Raw genomic sequence first — 19,858 nt, forward strand, 5'->3', positions numbered from 1 at the left:
GACAGACCCTGAGGATAGAGGGTGGCCAATCTGATCGGGACCTTTATGGTTTTATATAATTTGGCAACCCATCCAACAGCTAGATCAAAGAACATGCACTGATTATAGCTACATGGGCAATAGCTGAATTGTGTTCTCGCTGTTTTCGAGTTGTGTGCGACAGCAAAGTTCAAACCAGACGTAGAAGAATTTATTTTGTAGTGTGTGTGTGTATTTCTTTACTCGTCGTCTTAACATCAGCTTATTTGACATTAACTATTTTGTTTAGGAATTTAAGATTAAACATGCCTTCGTTTAAGACATAAAGATGTTCTTGATTCGGGTAATGGATGGCAAGAAGACAAAAAACATGGATAATTAGCGTTGGGGTTTTTTCCCATTGTGGTGAGTTGGCAGCATAGAATTGATGGCCACAATGTAAGATGTCTCCTTCCAAAGCAATTCCACCGACTTCATGAACTCAGGTCCACGCCCTTAATCTGGGCTTGCACCTCATCCTGCTGAAGTTATGGTTGGAAAAGTTAATTTTGTTATGTGAAAGACAAGGGAAGAAAAGAAGAACGAGCCTTGGTTTAAGAAAATCAACCAAAAAGAATTCTCCAGAATAAAAACCACGTATGATTTGGCAGGTGATCTCACTATGGGCTACAAATTTTAGAAATTTGTGGCTGTTTGGTATTATGGTTGTGGATGAGGTTTATCTATAATTATAATTTTTATTATTTGATTATACTTGTATTATAATTTTTCAATAATAGATCCTACCATTAACTATGATACAATTCCAAGTTACAAGAAACAACAAAAAACTGCTTCTTGTGCTGAGAAAATTGATGAATAGTAAATTTTATATTTAAAAATTAATGCAATACAATGTTTTTGTTGTTGAGTGCTTGAACCAACACATGGAAGTCTGAAATACTTAGTTTTTTTTAATTATTATAAGCAAGATTTATTTGTATTTATTACTTATACCATTATTTTATAAAATAATTATATCCAAAAAATAGAAATAATTCTACATCGTAAATTAATAACAAATCTTTATCATTGTGTCATATTTAGCATAAACAATAATATTTAATATAAACATGATTTTATTTATAATGCCATGTAAACATGATTTTTAATTAAAAAAATTAATGCAAAAGTTACATAACTTGTTATTATAGTTATAACCCAACATTAAAGTTTGATGAATTAACTCAAATTAATTTAAAATATAAAGTTTTGATTTAATTTTTTTAAAATTAAATTAAGTTTTATTCTTATTTTAATTGCTTCATAAATTAACCTGTTTAATTGATTAATTTTAATTAAATTAATTTTCATCCAATTAGATATAAAACTCAGGTCGACTAGGTTTATCAAAGCTAAAAATATATTGCACTGGTCCGACCAAACAAAATAAAAAAAATATTTTTTATTTTTAATTATATTTTATTCAAAAAACTAGTGTTAAACATTATTCATTGACTACATAAATTAGGCGGAAATCGCTTGATAACGCTGTATTTACAGAATTTGATCGCAATTTCAATTTTGTTCTTGATTATATTTTACCTGATATTATTGCGCTTTTAAAAAATTTATGAAAACTGTAGTTCTTATCGGATATATTTTATATATATTGGAATTGTGGATAGTTTAATGAAATAATAAAAAATATTTTATATAAAATATTATTTATTTTATGATATAATAACAATACTTAAATTTATAATATTTGAATTAAAAATTATCAAATATATATTTTTTAAAATTATTTTATAACCTCAATTTCAAAAATATTCTTAACTAAACACATTAAACTATTTTTTATTCAATTTCAATTTTAATCATAATTTTAATCAAATATTTATTTTTTCAAACCAACCTCAACTAAAAATATTTTTTATAAAATAATTTTTTTTCAAACTATAATCACAACAACAACAACTGCAATATCCAACACCCTCTTAGTCCAAATTCTGAGCGCATTTGGAAATTCATAACTAATAGAAATAAAGACACAATGGCCAATATCCACTAATGAAGGGAAGGATACGATTCCTAAAAAGCACTCTGCAAACTCTTGTTGCCATGAACGCTAGAGACAAAATGAAGCTATGCTTCCTCATGTTGGAGGTGGAAAGAAAATCCGCTCATCCATTCTCTCGGCGCAGAAAAGCTGCTCAACATCAGCAGACACTTTAAAAGATGCCTCTAGTTTACTTGTCATGTACTATGATTGTGTATGAGCGTGCCGCCAGCGCGTGTTGTTATCTTCTAATGCCTTGTATTTCCTCAGAGGTGCATTAACTCCCAACCCGAATGCCAAAGGCCAGGTGTGGGGTTACCATTTTTTCACGAATACTACCCTCATCTGGGGAAAAAACAGAGGAAATCAGTTAGTGCTTTGTAAAACAAGATTGACAGGGGAATTTTGTAGAATTCAGTAAAGGATGGTCCTTGTTTCTTTCTTTCTTTTTATAAGACGTATTACCATGGTGAATTTTTTCCAGTTTCCATACTTTATACAGCCTTTTTCTTAGTTCTTTTAGTTTGAAATGGTACAGTGACCCATATTTATTGCAGGTTATTTGAAGATTAGCATCTCGAATATGACCAACAGAATCTTCAAGGAAAGGACTCAAATATGATCAACAGAATCTTAAAGGCAAGGACAGCCACCTCGCACTCCTTATTGTGATGACAGTGACGCGTGCATTGTGCTTAATTCAAAGGATATTGCATGTGTTACGTGCAGCGGGAGAAATGACGGATATGTTTCACGGCTGGTATATATGCTGGGCAAGTATCACTGCGTGACTTCCTGCAAATCAAAGCTAATGTGTAATGCAGCGACCGAGTTCAGGTTATTCATACACGTTTGCTTTGGCTCAAAGCCTCTCCCTTGAAAATTTAAGATCAACCGGGGTCTCTGCTGTTGTAATTTGGAGCTGGATGGGATGCTTTTTAAGGCTGTATGTGCCATTGCGGAGGAGTGCATGGAAAACTAATAATGTTGCCTTGAGTCCTAAACTCGATAAATGTTTTTGTTATCATAATTATTTCTGGGTCAACAATATACCATAGTTTTGCTATTGCGTTTGGTTGTCTAACCTCATCTGGGAATCTTGATGGTTTAACAAGGTCCGATCTTGATAAGAAAAGACGGGCAGAAAAGCGAGTCTGGACTCTGGAGGGAGAGCCCAGGAAGCAGAACACGGGGATCTCGAGAAAGGACATGGGAAATCTGTCGCTTTGAGCAATGGTTTGAACTTTGAAGGACACTTAAAAGTTCAAACCATACTCCAAAAAACCCACTGAACCTTTAAATCATACATTGAACTTGCCTGCGGACCTAGCTTGATTGCTATCTTGGGTAACATGCCTGCCAAATCGTGGCGAGAAAAACGAAAAAAGCTCCCTTTGATTTCATGGAGGAGAATAATGATGGGTTTTGAATTATGATGGCAGCATAGAAGTGGTAGCCGTGTGATTTGCATCTACATCTAGTTAAAACTATATTTAAAAAAAAAAAATTATTTAATATTATTTAATATAAAAATATTAAAAAATATTTTATAAAAATATTTAAAAAACAATCATTTTAAAAGACAATCATTAAAGAATCATGTCACCTCAAAATATGCTTCCTCACGGGTTTCGTTCCACGTAGTAATTAATGGTGGAGAGAGAATCTGAAGAAAGGAAAGAAACTCATCGATTGGTTGATGATGTCCACCTTTTTTTCTTCAAATGTGATTATCAAAATTTTGCTTCTTAGCATAACGTTCCCTCGAGAAGAGAAAATGACAAATGGATAACGCGGTGATGTAGACTTGTATAGTTATTATTTCTCTCCTCAAAATGTTTAAAAAAGATATAATCTAAAAATATATATTTTTAATTAATATTTTTAATATTTTCAGGTTATTTTAATATTATAATATAAAAATAATTTTTTAAAAAATAAAAAATATTTTCTTAGATATATATATATATTTTTTAATAAAAATAATTTAAAAAATACCCATTAAATCAGATTCTTCCATCTTAAGCTTTTTGGCGATTAGCTGTCATAATAACTGGCAATTAATTAGTTAATATATCAATGAGTGCTCACTCACTCTGTCAACATTAATTTCACCAAATCAAAAACAAATCTTCATCGCATCAAATTAAATCAGAAAGAAAAGAGATATATGGATAACGAGTTAAAAACAATCTCTTGTCCTTGGAGGTTAGACCGGTTATTTAACGGGGTTTCTCTCTAATTTCTTATAAATGCTTTAATTCGGTTTTGAATAATGTGGATATAAAAAATTTATTTAGATTTTAATTCAAAAATGATTTTGTAACGACATATAAATTCTTGTAGTTAAGTCTTACTTGAAAGTAAAAAAAATAAATATTCAAATTAAATTAACAGTTTTTTTTTTAATTAAAATTAGATTTCTTTTGATTTGATAAAATTAAAATAGCACGGGACTAGATAAGACACGAACGGAAAAAAGAAACCATAATCATTATCTTCTGATCTAATATCATCAAGTATATAAGAGAAGCTTCTATTTGACTTGATAATCAAATTAAAAGCTATCAGTTAAATGGCGAAACATGAAGAAACGCCGGTTCCATGTTACTCATCGTTAGAGGCTGTTTACGGCGACGGATCTGAGCTTGAAGAAGCTAAAATTCGTTTTGATCACTTGAAATCCAAGTTTCTTCAAGTTTTTGGTCACCCCCCTGATGTCTTTGCTCGTTCTCCAGGTTCCAAATATCCTTCCCTCCCTCCCTCCCTCTCTCATCAGTCCTCTGTTTGGTTCCCGAGAAAACGAAAGAAAATCAATTTTTTGTTTTGAAGAAAAAAGGTTGATATTGATAGGGTTTCGTTAATAATACGTGCACGTATTTTACTGAATGGAACCAGTTTCTTCCGCTCAAACATCTCACACTTTCTCTCGACATAATTTATCATCTGTTTGATTCGCTAGAAAACGAATGAACAGGAAAGAGAGAAGGTTAAATTTGAAAAATCGGGTTTGTTTTATTAATTTAAGTTGATTTTTTTTGTTCTGTTTTTTTTTTAAATATATATATAGGAATGACAGAAATAAAATAACGTACACGCTTTTTAAAAAAATTTGTTAGTATTATTTTAATTTTTTTATCGTATTTTTGCAGGGAGAGTGAATTTGATTGGAGAACATATTGATTATGAAGGCTACTCAGTGTTGCCAATGGCAATAAGGCAAGATACTATTATAGCAATCCGTAAAAATAATGCAGAAAAAGTCCTTCGAATCGCCAACATTAATGACAAATATACGCAGTGTGATTATCCTGCTGATCCTAACCAGGTCAGAACCAATGTACAAATTCTTTAATAGTAATGTATTGATTGTTTTGCTCGTTGGATTTATTGTTGGATTCTATATAATTTGCAGGCAATTGACTTGAAGAATCATAGATGGGGTCATTATTTCATTTGCGGGTAAGAAATGGAACAAGTATTTTAATTGCTTAGTGCTGTGATTTGTAAATCTTTTCCCCCTTTTTATTTTTTGTGGGTTTCCAGGTATAAGGGTTATTATGAATTTGCAAAATCAAAAGGAGTGAATGTGGGTGAGCCGGTTGGACTTGATGTTATTGTTGATGGAACAGTTCCAACAGGTAAATTAATTTAAAGTTAGTTTTCGTTAGCTATTGCTAATGATGTAACATTGGTTGCTCATTATAAGAGAATGCTAAGTTGAGTTTCTTAAAACAGGTTCTGGTTTGTCAAGCTCTGCTGCCTTTGTTTGTTCTGCTACGATTGCTATTATGGCTGCTTTTGATGTGAATTTTCCAAAGGTGATACTACATTTCTTTCACCAAAATTATGAAGATTATAATACCTCAGCATCTCTAAGTTGTTGTGAGGGCATGGTTTAATCTTACAGCTACAGCTAGAAAGCTCTTCTGCAGTTTTAGGCATTCAAAACACCTTGCTATGAAGTCAAAGTTTTGAATTCTGTTGCTCTTTTAGACTTCTCATGTATTATTTATACTCTTATTTCGTAGAAGAGATGGATACGTTTCTACCCTACTACATAGCCGAATGTTATTGAAAAAAACTAACGTGCTTGTATTTCTGATACGTGTATTGGAACATAGACTGCTGCAATGAGATTGAATAACTTCTATGCCACTGTGCTCATAACACTCTGATTCTGGTTACAATGTGCTTCATATCATTTACTTTTATATATTTCCTCGACATCTTTGGTTTTTTTTGGTCATGGGATATCAACATGTTGTTTAACTGTTTATGCATGTCTATAATGAATCTTCATTGTTATTTTTTCTTGCCAACCAGGTCATGCCTGGCAAATAAAATTAGACTAACAATTCTGGCCTTACTGTCCATGTAGATTGTTTATATGCTGTTGTTTTTTGTGTTGAAAATGGGTACGCTGTCAGTTCATGAGAACACAAATTCCACTCATTAGTTACACAAGTTTCTTATGAAATCTCCATGTGTTATTTTTCTTGCCAACCAGTCTGTGCCAGGTAAAATGAAATTATCCTGAAAATTCTGGCCTTGATGTGCTTCTGGATTGTAATTGTTTGTGTGTTGAGGATTGGGTGGGCCTTTCAACTTAGGTTCATAAGAGCTCAAATTTCACTCTTCAATTATACCCAAGCTATTTCATATCTTTTTTTTTTTAACATATGCTCTACTCGATGGAAAACTAACATAATGCGTTTCATGTTGATATATAATTATATCTATCCACTTACTTTACTGTTCTCCCATTTTCTAACTATGTTTCTCTCTTTAACAGAAAGAAATTGCCCAACTGACATGTGAGTGTGAAAGGCACATTGGAACACAATCTGGGGGAATGGACCAGGTTATACTCCATATCATGAGCGAGCTTGATTAATTTCTGTAACAATGCACTCGAAAGAATATTGGAAATGCCTCCTACTGAGACTATTGTTGCTTCCGGTCATGGACAAACCCAGCATCAGTTCTTGCATTGTTTTGTTTGTTATTTTGTTGTTTGGGATGCAACCACATTATGATATCAGAACATTTAATCTATTATTGCTTTAGAACAGAACATGCTTGAATCAATTGAGAGTGAAGCAGGTCCAAACAAAGCTAGGAAACTGACTTTAAGGGACACTGAGCATAAGATGTCTTGTTTTACTTGGCAGGCAATCTCTGTCATGGCCAAAACTGGATTTGCAGAGCTTATTGATTTCAACCCCATTCAGGCAACTGATGTGCAACTTCCTGCTGGTGGAACATTTGTGCTTGCGCATTCTTTGGCAGAATCTCAGAAGGCAGTCACTGCTGCTACAAATTACAATAACAGAGTTGTTGAATGTCGACTCGCATCTGTAAGCATTATTTTCCCTTGAGCACAGAATGATTTTGCCTTTTTCTTGTTCCTAAATATGCCTCCAACTTCTTTTATTCTCGTGCTCCCTCTGGCTGATAATAATAGTCCATCTTGAGGTTTGCACATTGTTTTAGGCGATCATTTAACATGTGGTCAAGTGTTCCACAATGTCAAGTTTGCAACTAACTGTAAAAGATGTGCACCCTTTAATGGGATGTAATAGTTGACATGTTGAGGGATATGATGTGCTACTAAGATCCAATAGTTCGTTGAATTTTTGGTATGGACTAACATTTTGGGTCAATAAAAACTAAAAGGGCGGAACATTTTATGGTCCAGAGGGGGTAGTCATTTTGATTTCCGCCATTCCTTGGTCTTGCATCCAATCTTAAAACATAACAATCATCTTCAAGCAAACTTGAAAGTGCGAATTTGCAGTTTTAGTATCAGAATCTTCGATGAAACTGTCATTACAGTTTTTGGGGAAAAAAATAGAACTGTGGAAAGGGGAAACAATCTCCCGTTCTCCACCCTGCTGCTTGGTATCTTTCTTAAAGAAAAAAAGAAAATTGATTGGCTTACAAGCTACCAGTCTATATCCTGACAAGTTTTCTTCAATTGGAGGCGCTATCACTCATATTGATGATTTTGGAATATCCTTTCAGATCGTACTTGGAATAAAGTTGGGAATGAAACAACAAGATGCAATATCAAATGTCAAGACTCTTTCTGATGTCGAGGGATTGTGTGTATCATTTGCTAACAGTCGTGGTTCTTCTGATCCTGTCATTGCTGTTAAGGTATCTATTGCTAATTGCTACACTGTACTGTTTCTTTTACTTAAATGATATTAGATGGATCATGATCATGATTCTGTTTTGGAACGAGCATATATGTTCCAAATAATTGTTCTGCCACTAGCGTACCAGCTATCAATATTATCTTTGCTGCAGGAATTTTTGAAAGAGAAACCATACACAGCTGAAGAAATTGAGGAAATTACTGGGGAAAGTCTTCGATCAATCTTCAAAAACTCCCCATCTTCTTTAGATGTGCTAAAAGCCGCCGAGCACTACAAGTTGCATCAGGTACTATTACCTACTCATGGCCATGTTTTCTGCACTCATGTGGCTTACAGCCTATTACTGTAGCTGGGTTATGATGCAAGATTAATGGACCCTTCTTGCCCTTGTCTTCTATTGTTGCATTTCCTGTTTTTTTTTCCCAGAAAATAGGTTATAATTCTCTGCATGTCATCTCAATATATATGCCATGTTGCAATATATCATTTTTATAGTAACTTATTTTAATATTTAAACTCTGTGCTCCAAGTCTGGTAATGTTCAAACAGCAATCTTTTTTGTACTCTTTATTTGCAACAACGCATATATCACCAGTTATTATTTTTTATGCCACTTCTTAGTCCCTTTTTATTCATTGTTTAGTAAGTCTTTGTGTTGTTTTCCAGAGGGCTGCTCATGTATATTCTGAAGCCAAGCGAGTCCATGCTTTCAAGGACGCGGTGTCTTCAGATTTAAGGTGCTCGCTGAATTTATTACATTAAGAGAATGCTTGTGTATTTCCAATGAAACTTTTATGTGAAATCATGTATGATTTTTTATTATATGAACGTAGTTTCTCACATAACTGAGGCATGTGACTTTTTGAATATGTTAAAAAAAATCAGTTTTGTTTAAGATGTCTGGGGCTTGTCAGTCAACTTAAACATTAGAACTGAAAATAATTGAACATACCTTTATTTGTTTTTATCTCTTTTTCTGTCTCTTTGAAAGATTACTGACGGCATATCTTTCACCTGCTGGCTTTGTTTATCCATCTTATGTGTTTTACTTTATGCACTTTGGTGCTCAGGTCATGTTTATTTTCATTAAACATGCTTTTGAACCTTTTTGCGTTGGGGTTTTGGGAAAGCAATTTAGTAATTGTATTTCCTTTTATTTAAAAAGTTACAAGTGAGGAAGCTGTTTGGGAAGGAACTACATCCAACCTTTGAAGTATTATTTTCCAATGCATTGTTTTGCAGTGACGAGGACAAGCTAAAAAAGCTGGGTGAGCTTATGAACGAGAGTCACTACAGTTGCAGCGTTCTATATGAATGCAGGTACAAATGCTCTGAGCATATTTTCAAGAAGTTTTAAATCCATTGACACTGAGGGACTGTCGTTATCATAAACCTTGCATGGCTGCTGCCTTTTGTTTTGCTGATTGTACTTGTTTCTTCTGTTGCTGGTATCTAGCTGCCCAGAGTTGGAAGAACTTGTAAAAATTTGCCGGGATAGTGATGCTTTGGGGGCAAGACTCACAGGAGCTGGATGGGGTGGCTGTGCGGTTGCTTTGGTGAAAGAACCTATCGTCCCTCAGTTCATTCTCAATTTGAAGGTATTTTGACATTATTCTAGTGGAAAATCCCTTCTCGTCAAATGTTGGACTTTAACAAGCAACCCCCCCCCGCTCTCAATTTGAAGGTATTTTGACATTATTCTAGTGGAAAATCCCTTCTCATCAAATGTTGGACCCCCCCCCCCCCCACCCCCCCGTGTTGTCAACAGGAAAAGTTCTACCAATCAAGAATTGACAGGGGAGTGATCAGCAAGAATGATCTTGGACTCTATGTTTTTGCTTCAAAGCCTTCAAGTGGTGCTGCTATTTTCAGGTTCTAATGCCTGTCCACTTGCTTGCTTTCTGGAATAAACGTCTGTAGTTCATTTTGTCTATAGCTTTATTTATGTCTAGACAAATGACTTATCTAATCAAATGAATAAAATTAAGTGATAACAGTCGTTTAGATTTATTTCAAATATATTATTTATAAATGTAATCAAATCTGGTTACCTGATATTTTTAAAATTTCACTGTATTTATGAATTTACTACCCATAATCATTTTTAAGGGACCATGATTATTTGTGATGTGCGTTATCTTCGATTTATTCACATCATCTATCACATATTATATATCTTTTTCGAGAGGATATGTTAGTTTAATATTATTAAATGTGATAAATACTGGTTTTATTTTGCATCCAGTTATTTCAAATGATTCGAGACCATGGATGGATTCAATCGATAACAATTTTTTTAATGTATGTCAAAATCAAGACTTCCATTATAACACTGGCAAAATGAAAAGCACAAAATGACACAATATTTTTAATAATATCGAAACTAGTAAGTATATCATGTTTTCAAGGGTATCCAGAAGTGCAGTAGTGTTTTTTTAAAATAATTTTTGTTTTGAAATATATTAAAATGATATTTTTTAAAAGTTATTTTTAATATTAATAAATCAAAATGATTTAAAAACATACAAAATTAATTTTAAATAAAATATAAAATATAATTTCATGTTTTTTAATGGGGTATTTAGAAATACAGTAGAGATCATTGTCTTTTTCATTTAGAAATATGTTTAAATAATATTTTTTATATTAACATATCAAAAAAAAATCTAAAAACACTAAAAAATTTTATTTGAAATAAAAAATAAAAGAAATATTTTAAAAATGTAAAATCATTTGCTTAATATTAGTTTGAATGGTATCAATCAAATCAAAGTAAAATGTGTCGTGCCATGATGGGCTGTAGGACTAGTGGGATAGGCCCGCCTTACATATCTTTTAATGGGCCATTGAGGATTTGGAAAATCCAAGTACACTTGTTTCTGTCTCGAACCTAACCTAAGTACCTAATATTGTCGGGGGAGGGGCAGAGGGCCTCCATTGATGTGAACATTCAGGAAGGCAGATATTTATGACACCATAGGATCCGATTTAATCTTGATTTAGTATGAACCACGTGTTTTAATGACAATAAAAATAGCTTTCAATTCTATACGAGGAGGATTAAATTTGAACTTACATGATACAGTGCTGATTAAACTCGGCAGCATCTTGGGCCTTCCTTCTGGCACTTTCACAAGCCTATCCTTTTTAGCTCTATCAAAAGATGGACGGATGCATGAATAAATCCCATGTGGTAGGACCTGGGAATCATGCCCCTCTTGCTATTCTACATATCAAATATCTTCAATTATTTGAAACAAACTTTGATTTCTAGATGGGAGTGTCCACGAGAGCTCCCTGCCTACAAAACAACGAAAGTTTTCAATTAATTACATAACATGAATTATGTACAAAAAGAAAAATGTTGCAATAAAAAAATAAAAATTAAATTTGATTAAAAAATAATTTAAAATTAAATATCAATTGATAAAATTAAAAAAAAAATCTAATTAGAAAGAATAAAAATTCAAACAAGTAGCAATCAAAAAATTAAATATCAAATTTAATGGAAACACTAAATGAAACGAAATAATAAAGAATGGAATTGAAGAAAAAAATCAATAAAAAATAAAATAAATAGCCATTAAAATAATAAAAATTAAATAGAATAACAAAATATAAAATAACAAAATAAAAAATAATACAGAGATATCTTAGCAAATAGAATTTTTTAAAAAAAAAAGATATAAGAAAATGAAAAGGCCTTCAATGCCCAACCATTTTTTCTTGGGTACACTTATGTACAAAGAAAAGGCAGGGCATGACACTTTCAATGCTGTCCTCAAAAGACTGTGTATGAAAATGAAACACTCCACGCGCGTTGTCTGCATGTTTGCATATGTATTGTTTATGCTAATAATGTTTTTAAAATAATATTTATATTTATCCAAAAACATCTCCAGTAAACTTGTTAAAAACTGAAAAAATCAATTGAAAAGTAAAGAAAAACCTAGGGGTGTGAGCTTGACGAAATTTACTTTTAAGGGTAATATAATTTTCATATTGTGCTTTCAAAATATAAAAAGAATGGATTATCTCATATCATATTTTAAAATAGATTTTGCTTGTATGGACAATATAATTTTTATACTATGCATGCAAAAAATAAAAATAAAAATACTGATACTAAATTGTTCTTAATCAACCTTTTAGAAAAATCTGGTTTTAAAGGTAATGTTGTCTTTACATTTAAAACATAAACAAATAAATTATTATTTATTAATCTCATAATAACTAATGTCGATGTAAAAAATATCATATTACTCCTAATAATAAGATCATTGATTTTTTTTGTTTCAAGGATGAGTGGTAATTCCAGTATTATAGTGAATAGTGATATGAATTTCTGCATGGTAGTCATTTTTTTTTTTAATGAGACATTTATCATAATGAAAACGACATCAAATACCACCACATAACTCATACAAACTTATTACAGTAGTTGTTTATTTGTTGTCTTCTCTGATAGAAAAAATCAAAAGAAGGTTCGAGATAGTTTTTTATATACTAGCAATCAACAAAAAAATAAAATAAAAAATAAGGGAATTTTAATATACATGTTCTTACATACCACCATTCATAGAAATGATATTTTGTTTTTTTTTTTCTTCTTTTTTTTTTAATTTGAACTGTATCCATCAACACTAGATTTATCAAGAATCAAGTTTCATATAATTTTTTAATTTATTTTTATGTTATTATTTTAGTTTTATAATTTAAACGGTAAGTTTAAAAGATTGAACATGGTTTTCTTTTCTTTTCCTTGTTAGTTTATTTTATTAATAAATTTATTATTTAACATTGAATTGATTAAAAATATAATTTTATGATTTATTTTAACTTACTTCTTACGAGATTATTTTTATTTAATGACTTAAATCATGAGTTGATTTTTTATATTTTTAATGTTAGATTAACTGAAAATTAAACTTTCAGATATGAATTAACCTTGATATACTTTTTTTTTTCACTGTCAAAATCCTAAAGCTTGACAAAACTTAAGTAAATGATATGTAGAAAATGAATATAAACAAAATTAATCTCTTGATAAATTAAACTATAAATATAAACAAAATTAATCCCTGGATAAATTAAACTTTATGTAAATAACTTGATAAATTCGACTCTATATTCACTGCATCTGGACAGTTTTATCTAGATGCTCTCAATTCTCAGTAAAAAACCTAAACTTGTTGATAAAGAACACACACATATATACACATGCAACCGTTTTTATTAAAATGCCCTACCTTAATTAATTTATAATAAAATTGTTCTTAGAAATTACTCGTCCAAAGCCCCACACCCCATGCTGCATATCTAGTAAAAATAGGAAGAGAAGGAACCTAAGTTTAATTTCAAGATCCTCGTTAAAAAAATTTATTTTCCTCTATTGACCTGATTTTTAATTTTTTTTCAAGAAGCATGAGTATTGAGTTGAGTTATCTAAATATAACGAGTATGTGATAGAATTCCCTATGCCGTGGTATTTTTTTTTTATTAGTACTAAAATAAGGTATTTCCATTATTTTTTAAAGCATTGATAATATGAATTATTATTTTAGAAATTCTTACTTTATTAGACTCGTACTTGAAATCGAATCCGTGGTCACAGATATGATTGCTCTTGCATGGAAACTATAGATAGAAAAATTGTACTGGTTGTGTGAAATTTTTCTCGACAAAAACAAATAAACAAAAATTATAATTTATGATTCAAAATTTATATTACAATTAAAAATATATTAAAATAATATTTCTATATTATAATTTTATTTTTAATTTTCACAGTGGGGTATTAAGATTATAAAAAAATATAAAAAATATCATTCAATACTTTTTGTATAAAAATAGTCTTTAAAAAACGATTTAATTCAAATGACCAAAAATAATTACTGAATTATAGTTATTAAACTTGATATAGAAATTAATTTGGTTAAGGAGTCGGGTTTTGGGTTACATTAATTGATTTTGGTTAATTTTTAAAAAACATATTTAATATTTTACTTAAAATAATTAAGAAAAAAACCTTACATGTTACAAGTAATAAAATGTTACAAGTAATAAAATTTTAAAAATTATTTTACTCCAGGCTAAAAAAATATTATATTCTCTCCTTTTTAAGTTGGATAACTATGTTAAGTTGGATAACTATGTGCATGGTATTAAAAGAAACCAAAAAAGCATTTGCTTTCACTGTAGCGACATAATTATTCACCTTGAATTTATAATTTGATTATTGAATTTTAATTTTTTATATAATTTAGTTATTCTAAACTTGAATTAGTATTCAATTGCATATTTTTACATGAAGGAGGGTTGAATCGAAAAACAAATGGATAAAATGAAAACAAATTAAAATAAGTGGCAGCTATTAAATTTGTCTGAAAATTTAATTTTACTCTCCCGTCGTTTTGAGCCTTTACATAACTAGCTCCTTTAATTTTCAAAAGCGAGGGACTCATCGAATTCTATTGTAAAAAGAAAAAAATATTATTATTGACAATTTTAACCACCAAAATAATTAATTTTTATGTTAAATAATTCTATATTACAAGAGGAGTTTAAAACTAGTGTTTTTTGTAATGTAAGAGTTCTTTAAAAAACATATATAAGTCTGGAAATATTTTTGGTTTCTGATTAATTTTGGTTTGTAAAGTGTCTATTTTTTTTTTTTTTGTGTTTGGAGGCCATGCATTGATTTAACTAAAAAAAAAAGGATAAAGTGAAAACAAATTAAAATAAGCAGCAGCTATTAAATTTGTCTGAAAATTTAATTTTACTTTCCCGTTGTTTTGAGCCTTTACATAAGCAGCTTCTTTAATTTCAAAAGGGAGGGACTCACCAAATTCTATTGTAAAAAGAGAAAATAATTATTATTGACAATTCTAACTACCAAAATAATTAATTTTCATGTCAAATAATTCTATATTACAAGAGGAGTTTAAAATTGGTGTTTTTTTTAATGCAAAAGTGCTTATAAAAACATAAATGAGTTTGGAAATATTTTTGATTTCGGATTAATTTTGGTTTTTGAAGTGTCTATTTTTTTTTCTTATGTCTAGAGGCCATGCATTGATTTAACAAATCTCCTGGTATATTTTCTATGTGTTTTGCGTCAACAATAGGTTGAAAATAGTTTTTTAGGTGAAAAAACATAAATTTTGATTTTTTAGCCACCACAATAATTAAAAATTCAAAAGATCTTGGTATTGTACCATCTATTTTGTTTTTTTAAGAAATTAAGGTGAATGACATATTATTCGTACTATTAAATTTTTTTAAAAAAACTAAAGGCTCCTATAAGGGTTGTTTATTGATAGGCCAAGTGCTTGGCATGACTTACTAGACCCAACAGTACTTGACTTCATTCATTTTAAAAAAATTATTTTTTTAATTAATATATTTTTTACATGTATTTTTTAAAAATAATTTTAAAGATTATATTTTAATTAATATCATTTTTATGTGATTTTTTTTGCTTATTTATCATTTTCTAAATAATAGTTATTTTTTTTAATTACACCAGTGTGTTTAATTTTCGAATAGGTTAATATGATTTATCAATATTTTTTTATTACATTTTACATAGATTCAATTTATTTTTTAAATAAAAAATGCTTATCTTTTTATAATATCCTTAACATGTACAACATTGTATAGTATTATTTTTTTCATTTTATTCTATTCAATAAATTTTATTTGTGTGTGAAATTTTATTACAAATTAATTTTAATAAAAAATTTATTAAAGGTATTTGGGTAAATAATTATAGTTGCAATATTAAATATTTTAATTTATTATTTTTTTTTCAATCAAATTATCTCAATTTTATAATTTAAAATGTATAATTAAACATGTAATATTGACATATTTGATGTCAAGATTATGAATTTTATTTGTTAGCCTCCTTTTATTAAGGGAAATATTTTTTTATTTATTGTTGTTATTTTATTTTTTCAATTATATTATTAAATCAGCAAGGATTTAACTTTTCTATTAAATTTTTATTATTTTTTTAATAATCATTTTCTAAACTATTTTTAAGATAAATTTTTTTGATTTGGATCACAATATCACATAAATCATCAATTCAGGATTGATTGAGTATTATTATAATATTTTTTTAAAGTAATTTTTATTTTAAAATATATTAAAATAATATAAAAATAAAAAAATATTTTTTAATCTTCTAAAAATATACTTTTAAAATATAAAAAAATATACTACTAGTGACACTAAAATGCGAGGCAAATAATTAAATAAGATTTAATGTTTTTGAAAAAATAAAGTGATGAAGAAAGAGAATGAAAACAAAACTAGGACCAGGTGGCAAGTGTCGGTGAAGTTTCCAAGACAAGGACATCACATGGGTTTTACAAGCTACAAAGAAAGTAGACCAAGCTGTCCTTTTGTGACGCAGTCCGTCAGTTAGTGCATTAACGCGGAGCGGATTCAAAAGAAAGAAAATTCAATTAATTCTTCAAATTTCTCTCCCCTTTTAATATCCAAGTCTCAAAAGTTTAAGTTTCAGCAACTACAAGTAGTGTTATCGTGGGAGTAGCTTCCCTGTTACCTTGCATCTTTTTTGGCTAAAAAAAACTGAAACCCCTCGTGTCCTTTCCCTGTATCTCGCTTCTTTCTCATTCTTCCTGTCTCTTTTCTTCATATTTAGTATATTATATCCTGTTCCTTTTTTTTTCTTCTTACATTGATAGATAAATAGATATAGCTCATTTTGACTGCTTTTGTCTGCATCGGATCTGGGGTTTTCTCGCTTTCTCTTCAAGGTATTTCTTATCCAATCCCCTTCTTTTCATGGTTTATTAAAAGAAAAAAAATGGATGGGTGGTTTGAGTTTGTGCATTTGATCCATCATTTGCAATGTATTGATTGGTTTTTGTGAAATTGATTTTTGCTTCAAAATTTCTTGTTCCTTTCTTTATTTGTCACGCTTAATGGGTTCTATGTTTACTATGAAGTTTTAAGCTAGTTACATGGGTGCTTTTTTGTTTGTTTGTCTGTTTTGTGAAGGAATGTTAATGTCATGTTATTTGTTTTGCCCTTTTTTTTAAAAAAAAAATTATGCAGACTTTGAGGACTGAAGCGAAGGCTCTAGTTTTTGGTCCGTTACTGCATTTGGGACATGGCTAATTTTTTATTTCATTAATCAAAATGCAGGGTTTTGATAATTTTTGTGATTAATTTTTAGATTGGCATTCTGGATTTCTGAAGAAGGAGATAAAGGTTGAGACTTTATCAGTGAAAAGGCAACACTGGCGTGAAAAGCAAGTAGTTTGCCATTGTTGGAGACTTCGCATGTCTTCATTTGCCAGTTGTAACCGGAAAGTTTTGTTTATTTGATGAAGTTGGGTATCTTTATTGCCATTGCTCGCCGTGCTTTATAATTTATTGTGTAAATAGGTCAATTTTCTATAATAGGTCAATATCTTTTTAGTGGTCTTGGCCTTGTGAATCTATTTAGGGCTTTAATTGTTTGGAGTCTGAGGTGAAAACAAAGAGATCGGACTGGCTTTGTTTATTGGACATGGACCATATAGCTCCAAGAGATAGAGATTTCGAGGTTGATCTTGAAAGTGGGGTGAGAAATATCGTAGAAGATTTAAATGAAGATGCAAGTTTGGGAGTAAAAACACCAACAAAGTCGCTGCTCGTCAAGGTTTGTGGGGCATTTTCTGATGGGAAAGCCAATGGTGAAGAGAGGGTAAATTTGTGTGGAAATGTGTCAAATCCTGGTGTTGGTTCTGCAGACCATGCGAAGTTGGAGGGAGAAATGTCTGTTGATCAAGTAGAAAAGAAAATAGTAGAGGAGAAGCGTAAAAAGACGAGCAATAAAAAGCCTCCCAGGCCTCCACGAGGTCCGTCATTGGATGCTGCTGACCAGAAGCTGATCAAGGAGAGTTCTGAACTAGCCATGTTGAAGCGTGCAAGGATTGAGCGAATGAAGGCCTTGAAGAAAGTGAAAGCCACAAAGGCATCATCAAATAGCAATCTATTTGCCATGGTGTTCACCATTCTATTCTGCCTAGTGATTCTCTTTCAAGGTAATAAGTCTCATGCAAGATTTTCTCACAGTATTGCTGCTTTGGTTTTTAACCTATGCGTCATTCCACGGTTTGGATACAAATGTTTTGTGGGTGGGGACTTATGCATGCCTTATGGTTGAATTCCCCAATCATTCATAACTATACTTTTGAATTCTTTGAACTGGAAAGCCTGCATTTCCCCCCCCTATTGTCCATCTTCAGCACATGTTTTTTTTGCTATAGCTCGCTCCATATAGTTTCTTTCTTAAGAGTGTTTATTTGTGAAAAGGTGGGTAGACTTCTGAATTTTGATTCTAGTATACTGTTGGTCTTATTCTGAAACAGGTTTTTTAAATTCTTGTCGAGAGTTTATAATTTATGTTTATTTGTGAAAAGGTGGGTAGACTCTGAATTTTGATTCTAGTACACTGTTGGTCTTATTCTGAAACAGGTATTTTAAATTCTTGTCGAGAGTTTATAATTTTAGCTATATGTGAGAAGAGTTCTAGTTTTCAAAATGGCTTTGAATCATGTTTTAGTGATGTCCATCCATTTTCTTTTTCCTGCTTCCTCTAATTTTTTGTATATGATTTTTTGGGGCTTTTGGCAAAAGATGATTAAATCCCAGGCTCTCTCTTTTTTCCTCTCAATCCTTCTTTTCTTGGTTTATCATGTCTTTAACGATCCCTTTTATCTGTGCTTCTCATAATGTTTAACAGTTGTAAAATGATACTTTTGCCTGGCTGCCATTGCAAATTGCAATTCATTTTTTGAGAGGAAGTTTCATCGAACATTATACCTAATAATTTTTAGCAAGTGGTCATTCCCAGACAGAAATCACTGTTGGCATTTTTTTTATAAACTTTTTTATTCATTTTACTAACTTATGCTCTTAATGCCATGCTATTCATTTTGCAGGAATGTCATCCAGAGCTACATCTACAAACTCACTGGGTTCTCCTATGTCGTCAGAGGCAGCAGACGATGGTTTGATTTCAGTTCAATACTTTGGGAATCCATCTTCAAGCGAGTCTAATGGACCTGGGTCTGGATCTCCAAAGTATGTCACAGTGTGATACAGCAGGACTAATCTTCTGTTATATCATACCCTTTATTTTGCAAGTACATGTGCATTCTGCTCTAGTCATGTGGGTGTTAATATTATGTGATGGTCTAGCACAATAATTCTCTATTTTATTGATACATTGCAGCTTCATAGAATCAGTTGCTGGTTCAGATCCTCCTAAAAATCCAAGAAGAGCTGTGAGATGAGCATGGCAAAGGAGACAGTCACCATAGTCAAGTTTGTATTGGTGAAAGAAATTTATCCAGTCTTGCAGTTCTCATGCAAGCCATATGACTTGCACTTTTTGTATCAATAGCCCTCCAAAATCGAAGATTGTCTGGTAAGTTATCCCCGGCTTGTATAGTGCTTGAAATGGGGTGAGTTAGATTACTGAAGTTTATTGTGGATAATCGGGACAAAGAAGTTTAGTTCTGCCTTTGATAGGCTGAGCCAGTTCTGATAAGCTGCCTCCTTACTGTATAAGACTCCAGAATGAAACTACGGGAGATTTGTTTGCCACCTGATTTGCTAGATTAATTAATATTTTTTATTTTTTTTGTTA

At 30.9% G+C, this 19,858-nt stretch overlaps 2 protein-coding genes across 7 annotated transcripts; both read left to right on the forward strand.

Annotated features, from left to right (window-relative positions):
* The first annotated feature begins 4,481 nt into the window (after positions 1 to 4,481).
* On the forward strand, positions 4,482 to 10,312 carry LOC105115525 (galactokinase-like). The gene is made up of 13 exons (XM_011012442.1): positions 4,482 to 4,758; positions 5,173 to 5,348; positions 5,436 to 5,482; positions 5,567 to 5,661; positions 5,759 to 5,841; positions 6,816 to 6,884; positions 7,195 to 7,380; positions 8,048 to 8,182; positions 8,336 to 8,470; positions 8,851 to 8,921; positions 9,427 to 9,504; positions 9,641 to 9,782; positions 9,953 to 10,312. The coding sequence occupies exons 1-13, from the start codon at positions 4,596 to 4,598 to the stop codon at positions 10,061 to 10,063; spliced, it is 1,491 nt and encodes a 496-aa protein (XP_011010744.1). The 5' UTR covers positions 4,482 to 4,595; the 3' UTR covers positions 10,064 to 10,312.
* Positions 10,313 to 16,602: 6,290 nt separating this feature from the next.
* LOC105115534 (uncharacterized) lies at positions 16,603 to 19,831 on the forward strand. Of its 6 annotated transcripts, none has more exons than XM_011012468.1 (5): positions 16,604 to 16,973; positions 17,365 to 17,471; positions 17,669 to 18,248; positions 19,149 to 19,290; positions 19,442 to 19,831. In XM_011012468.1, the coding sequence occupies exons 3-5, from the start codon at positions 17,732 to 17,734 to the stop codon at positions 19,500 to 19,502; spliced, it is 720 nt and encodes a 239-aa protein (XP_011010770.1). In that variant the 5' UTR covers positions 16,604 to 16,973; positions 17,365 to 17,471; positions 17,669 to 17,731; the 3' UTR covers positions 19,503 to 19,831. The 6 variants fall into 6 exon arrangements, with proteins under 6 accessions (XP_011010787.1, XP_011010770.1, XP_011010764.1 ...); XM_011012462.1 differs by having other exon boundaries at positions 17,396 to 17,471; XM_011012485.1 differs by having other exon boundaries at positions 16,603 to 16,973; positions 17,396 to 18,248; positions 19,149 to 19,352.
* Positions 19,832 to 19,858: the final 27 nt, after the last annotated feature.

This window comes from Populus euphratica, unplaced genomic scaffold (assembly GCF_000495115.2).
Source record: "Populus euphratica unplaced genomic scaffold, PopEup_1.0 scaffold5.1, whole genome shotgun sequence".
Taxonomy (NCBI): Eukaryota; Viridiplantae; Streptophyta; class Magnoliopsida; order Malpighiales; family Salicaceae; genus Populus; species Populus euphratica.

Coding starts and splice junctions, on each gene's coding strand:
- LOC105115525 (XM_011012442.1), top strand. CDS start 4,596: ATGGCGAAACATGAAGAAACGCCGGTTCCATGTTACTCATCGTTAGAG. Junction 6,885..7,194: donor AATCTGGGGGAATGGACCAG/GTTATACTCCAT, acceptor TTTACTTGGCAG/GCAATCTCTGTCATGGCCAA. Junction 8,922..9,426: donor GCGGTGTCTTCAGATTTAAG/GTGCTCGCTGAA, acceptor ATTGTTTTGCAG/TGACGAGGACAAGCTAAAAA.
- LOC105115534 (XM_011012455.1), top strand. CDS start 17,732: ATGGACCATATAGCTCCAAGAGATAGAGATTTCGAGGTTGATCTTGAA. Junction 18,249..19,148: donor CCTAGTGATTCTCTTTCAAG/GTAATAAGTCTC, acceptor TTCATTTTGCAG/GAATGTCATCCAGAGCTACA. Junction 19,291..19,441: donor CCTGGGTCTGGATCTCCAAA/GTATGTCACAGT, acceptor GATACATTGCAG/CTTCATAGAATCAGTTGCTG.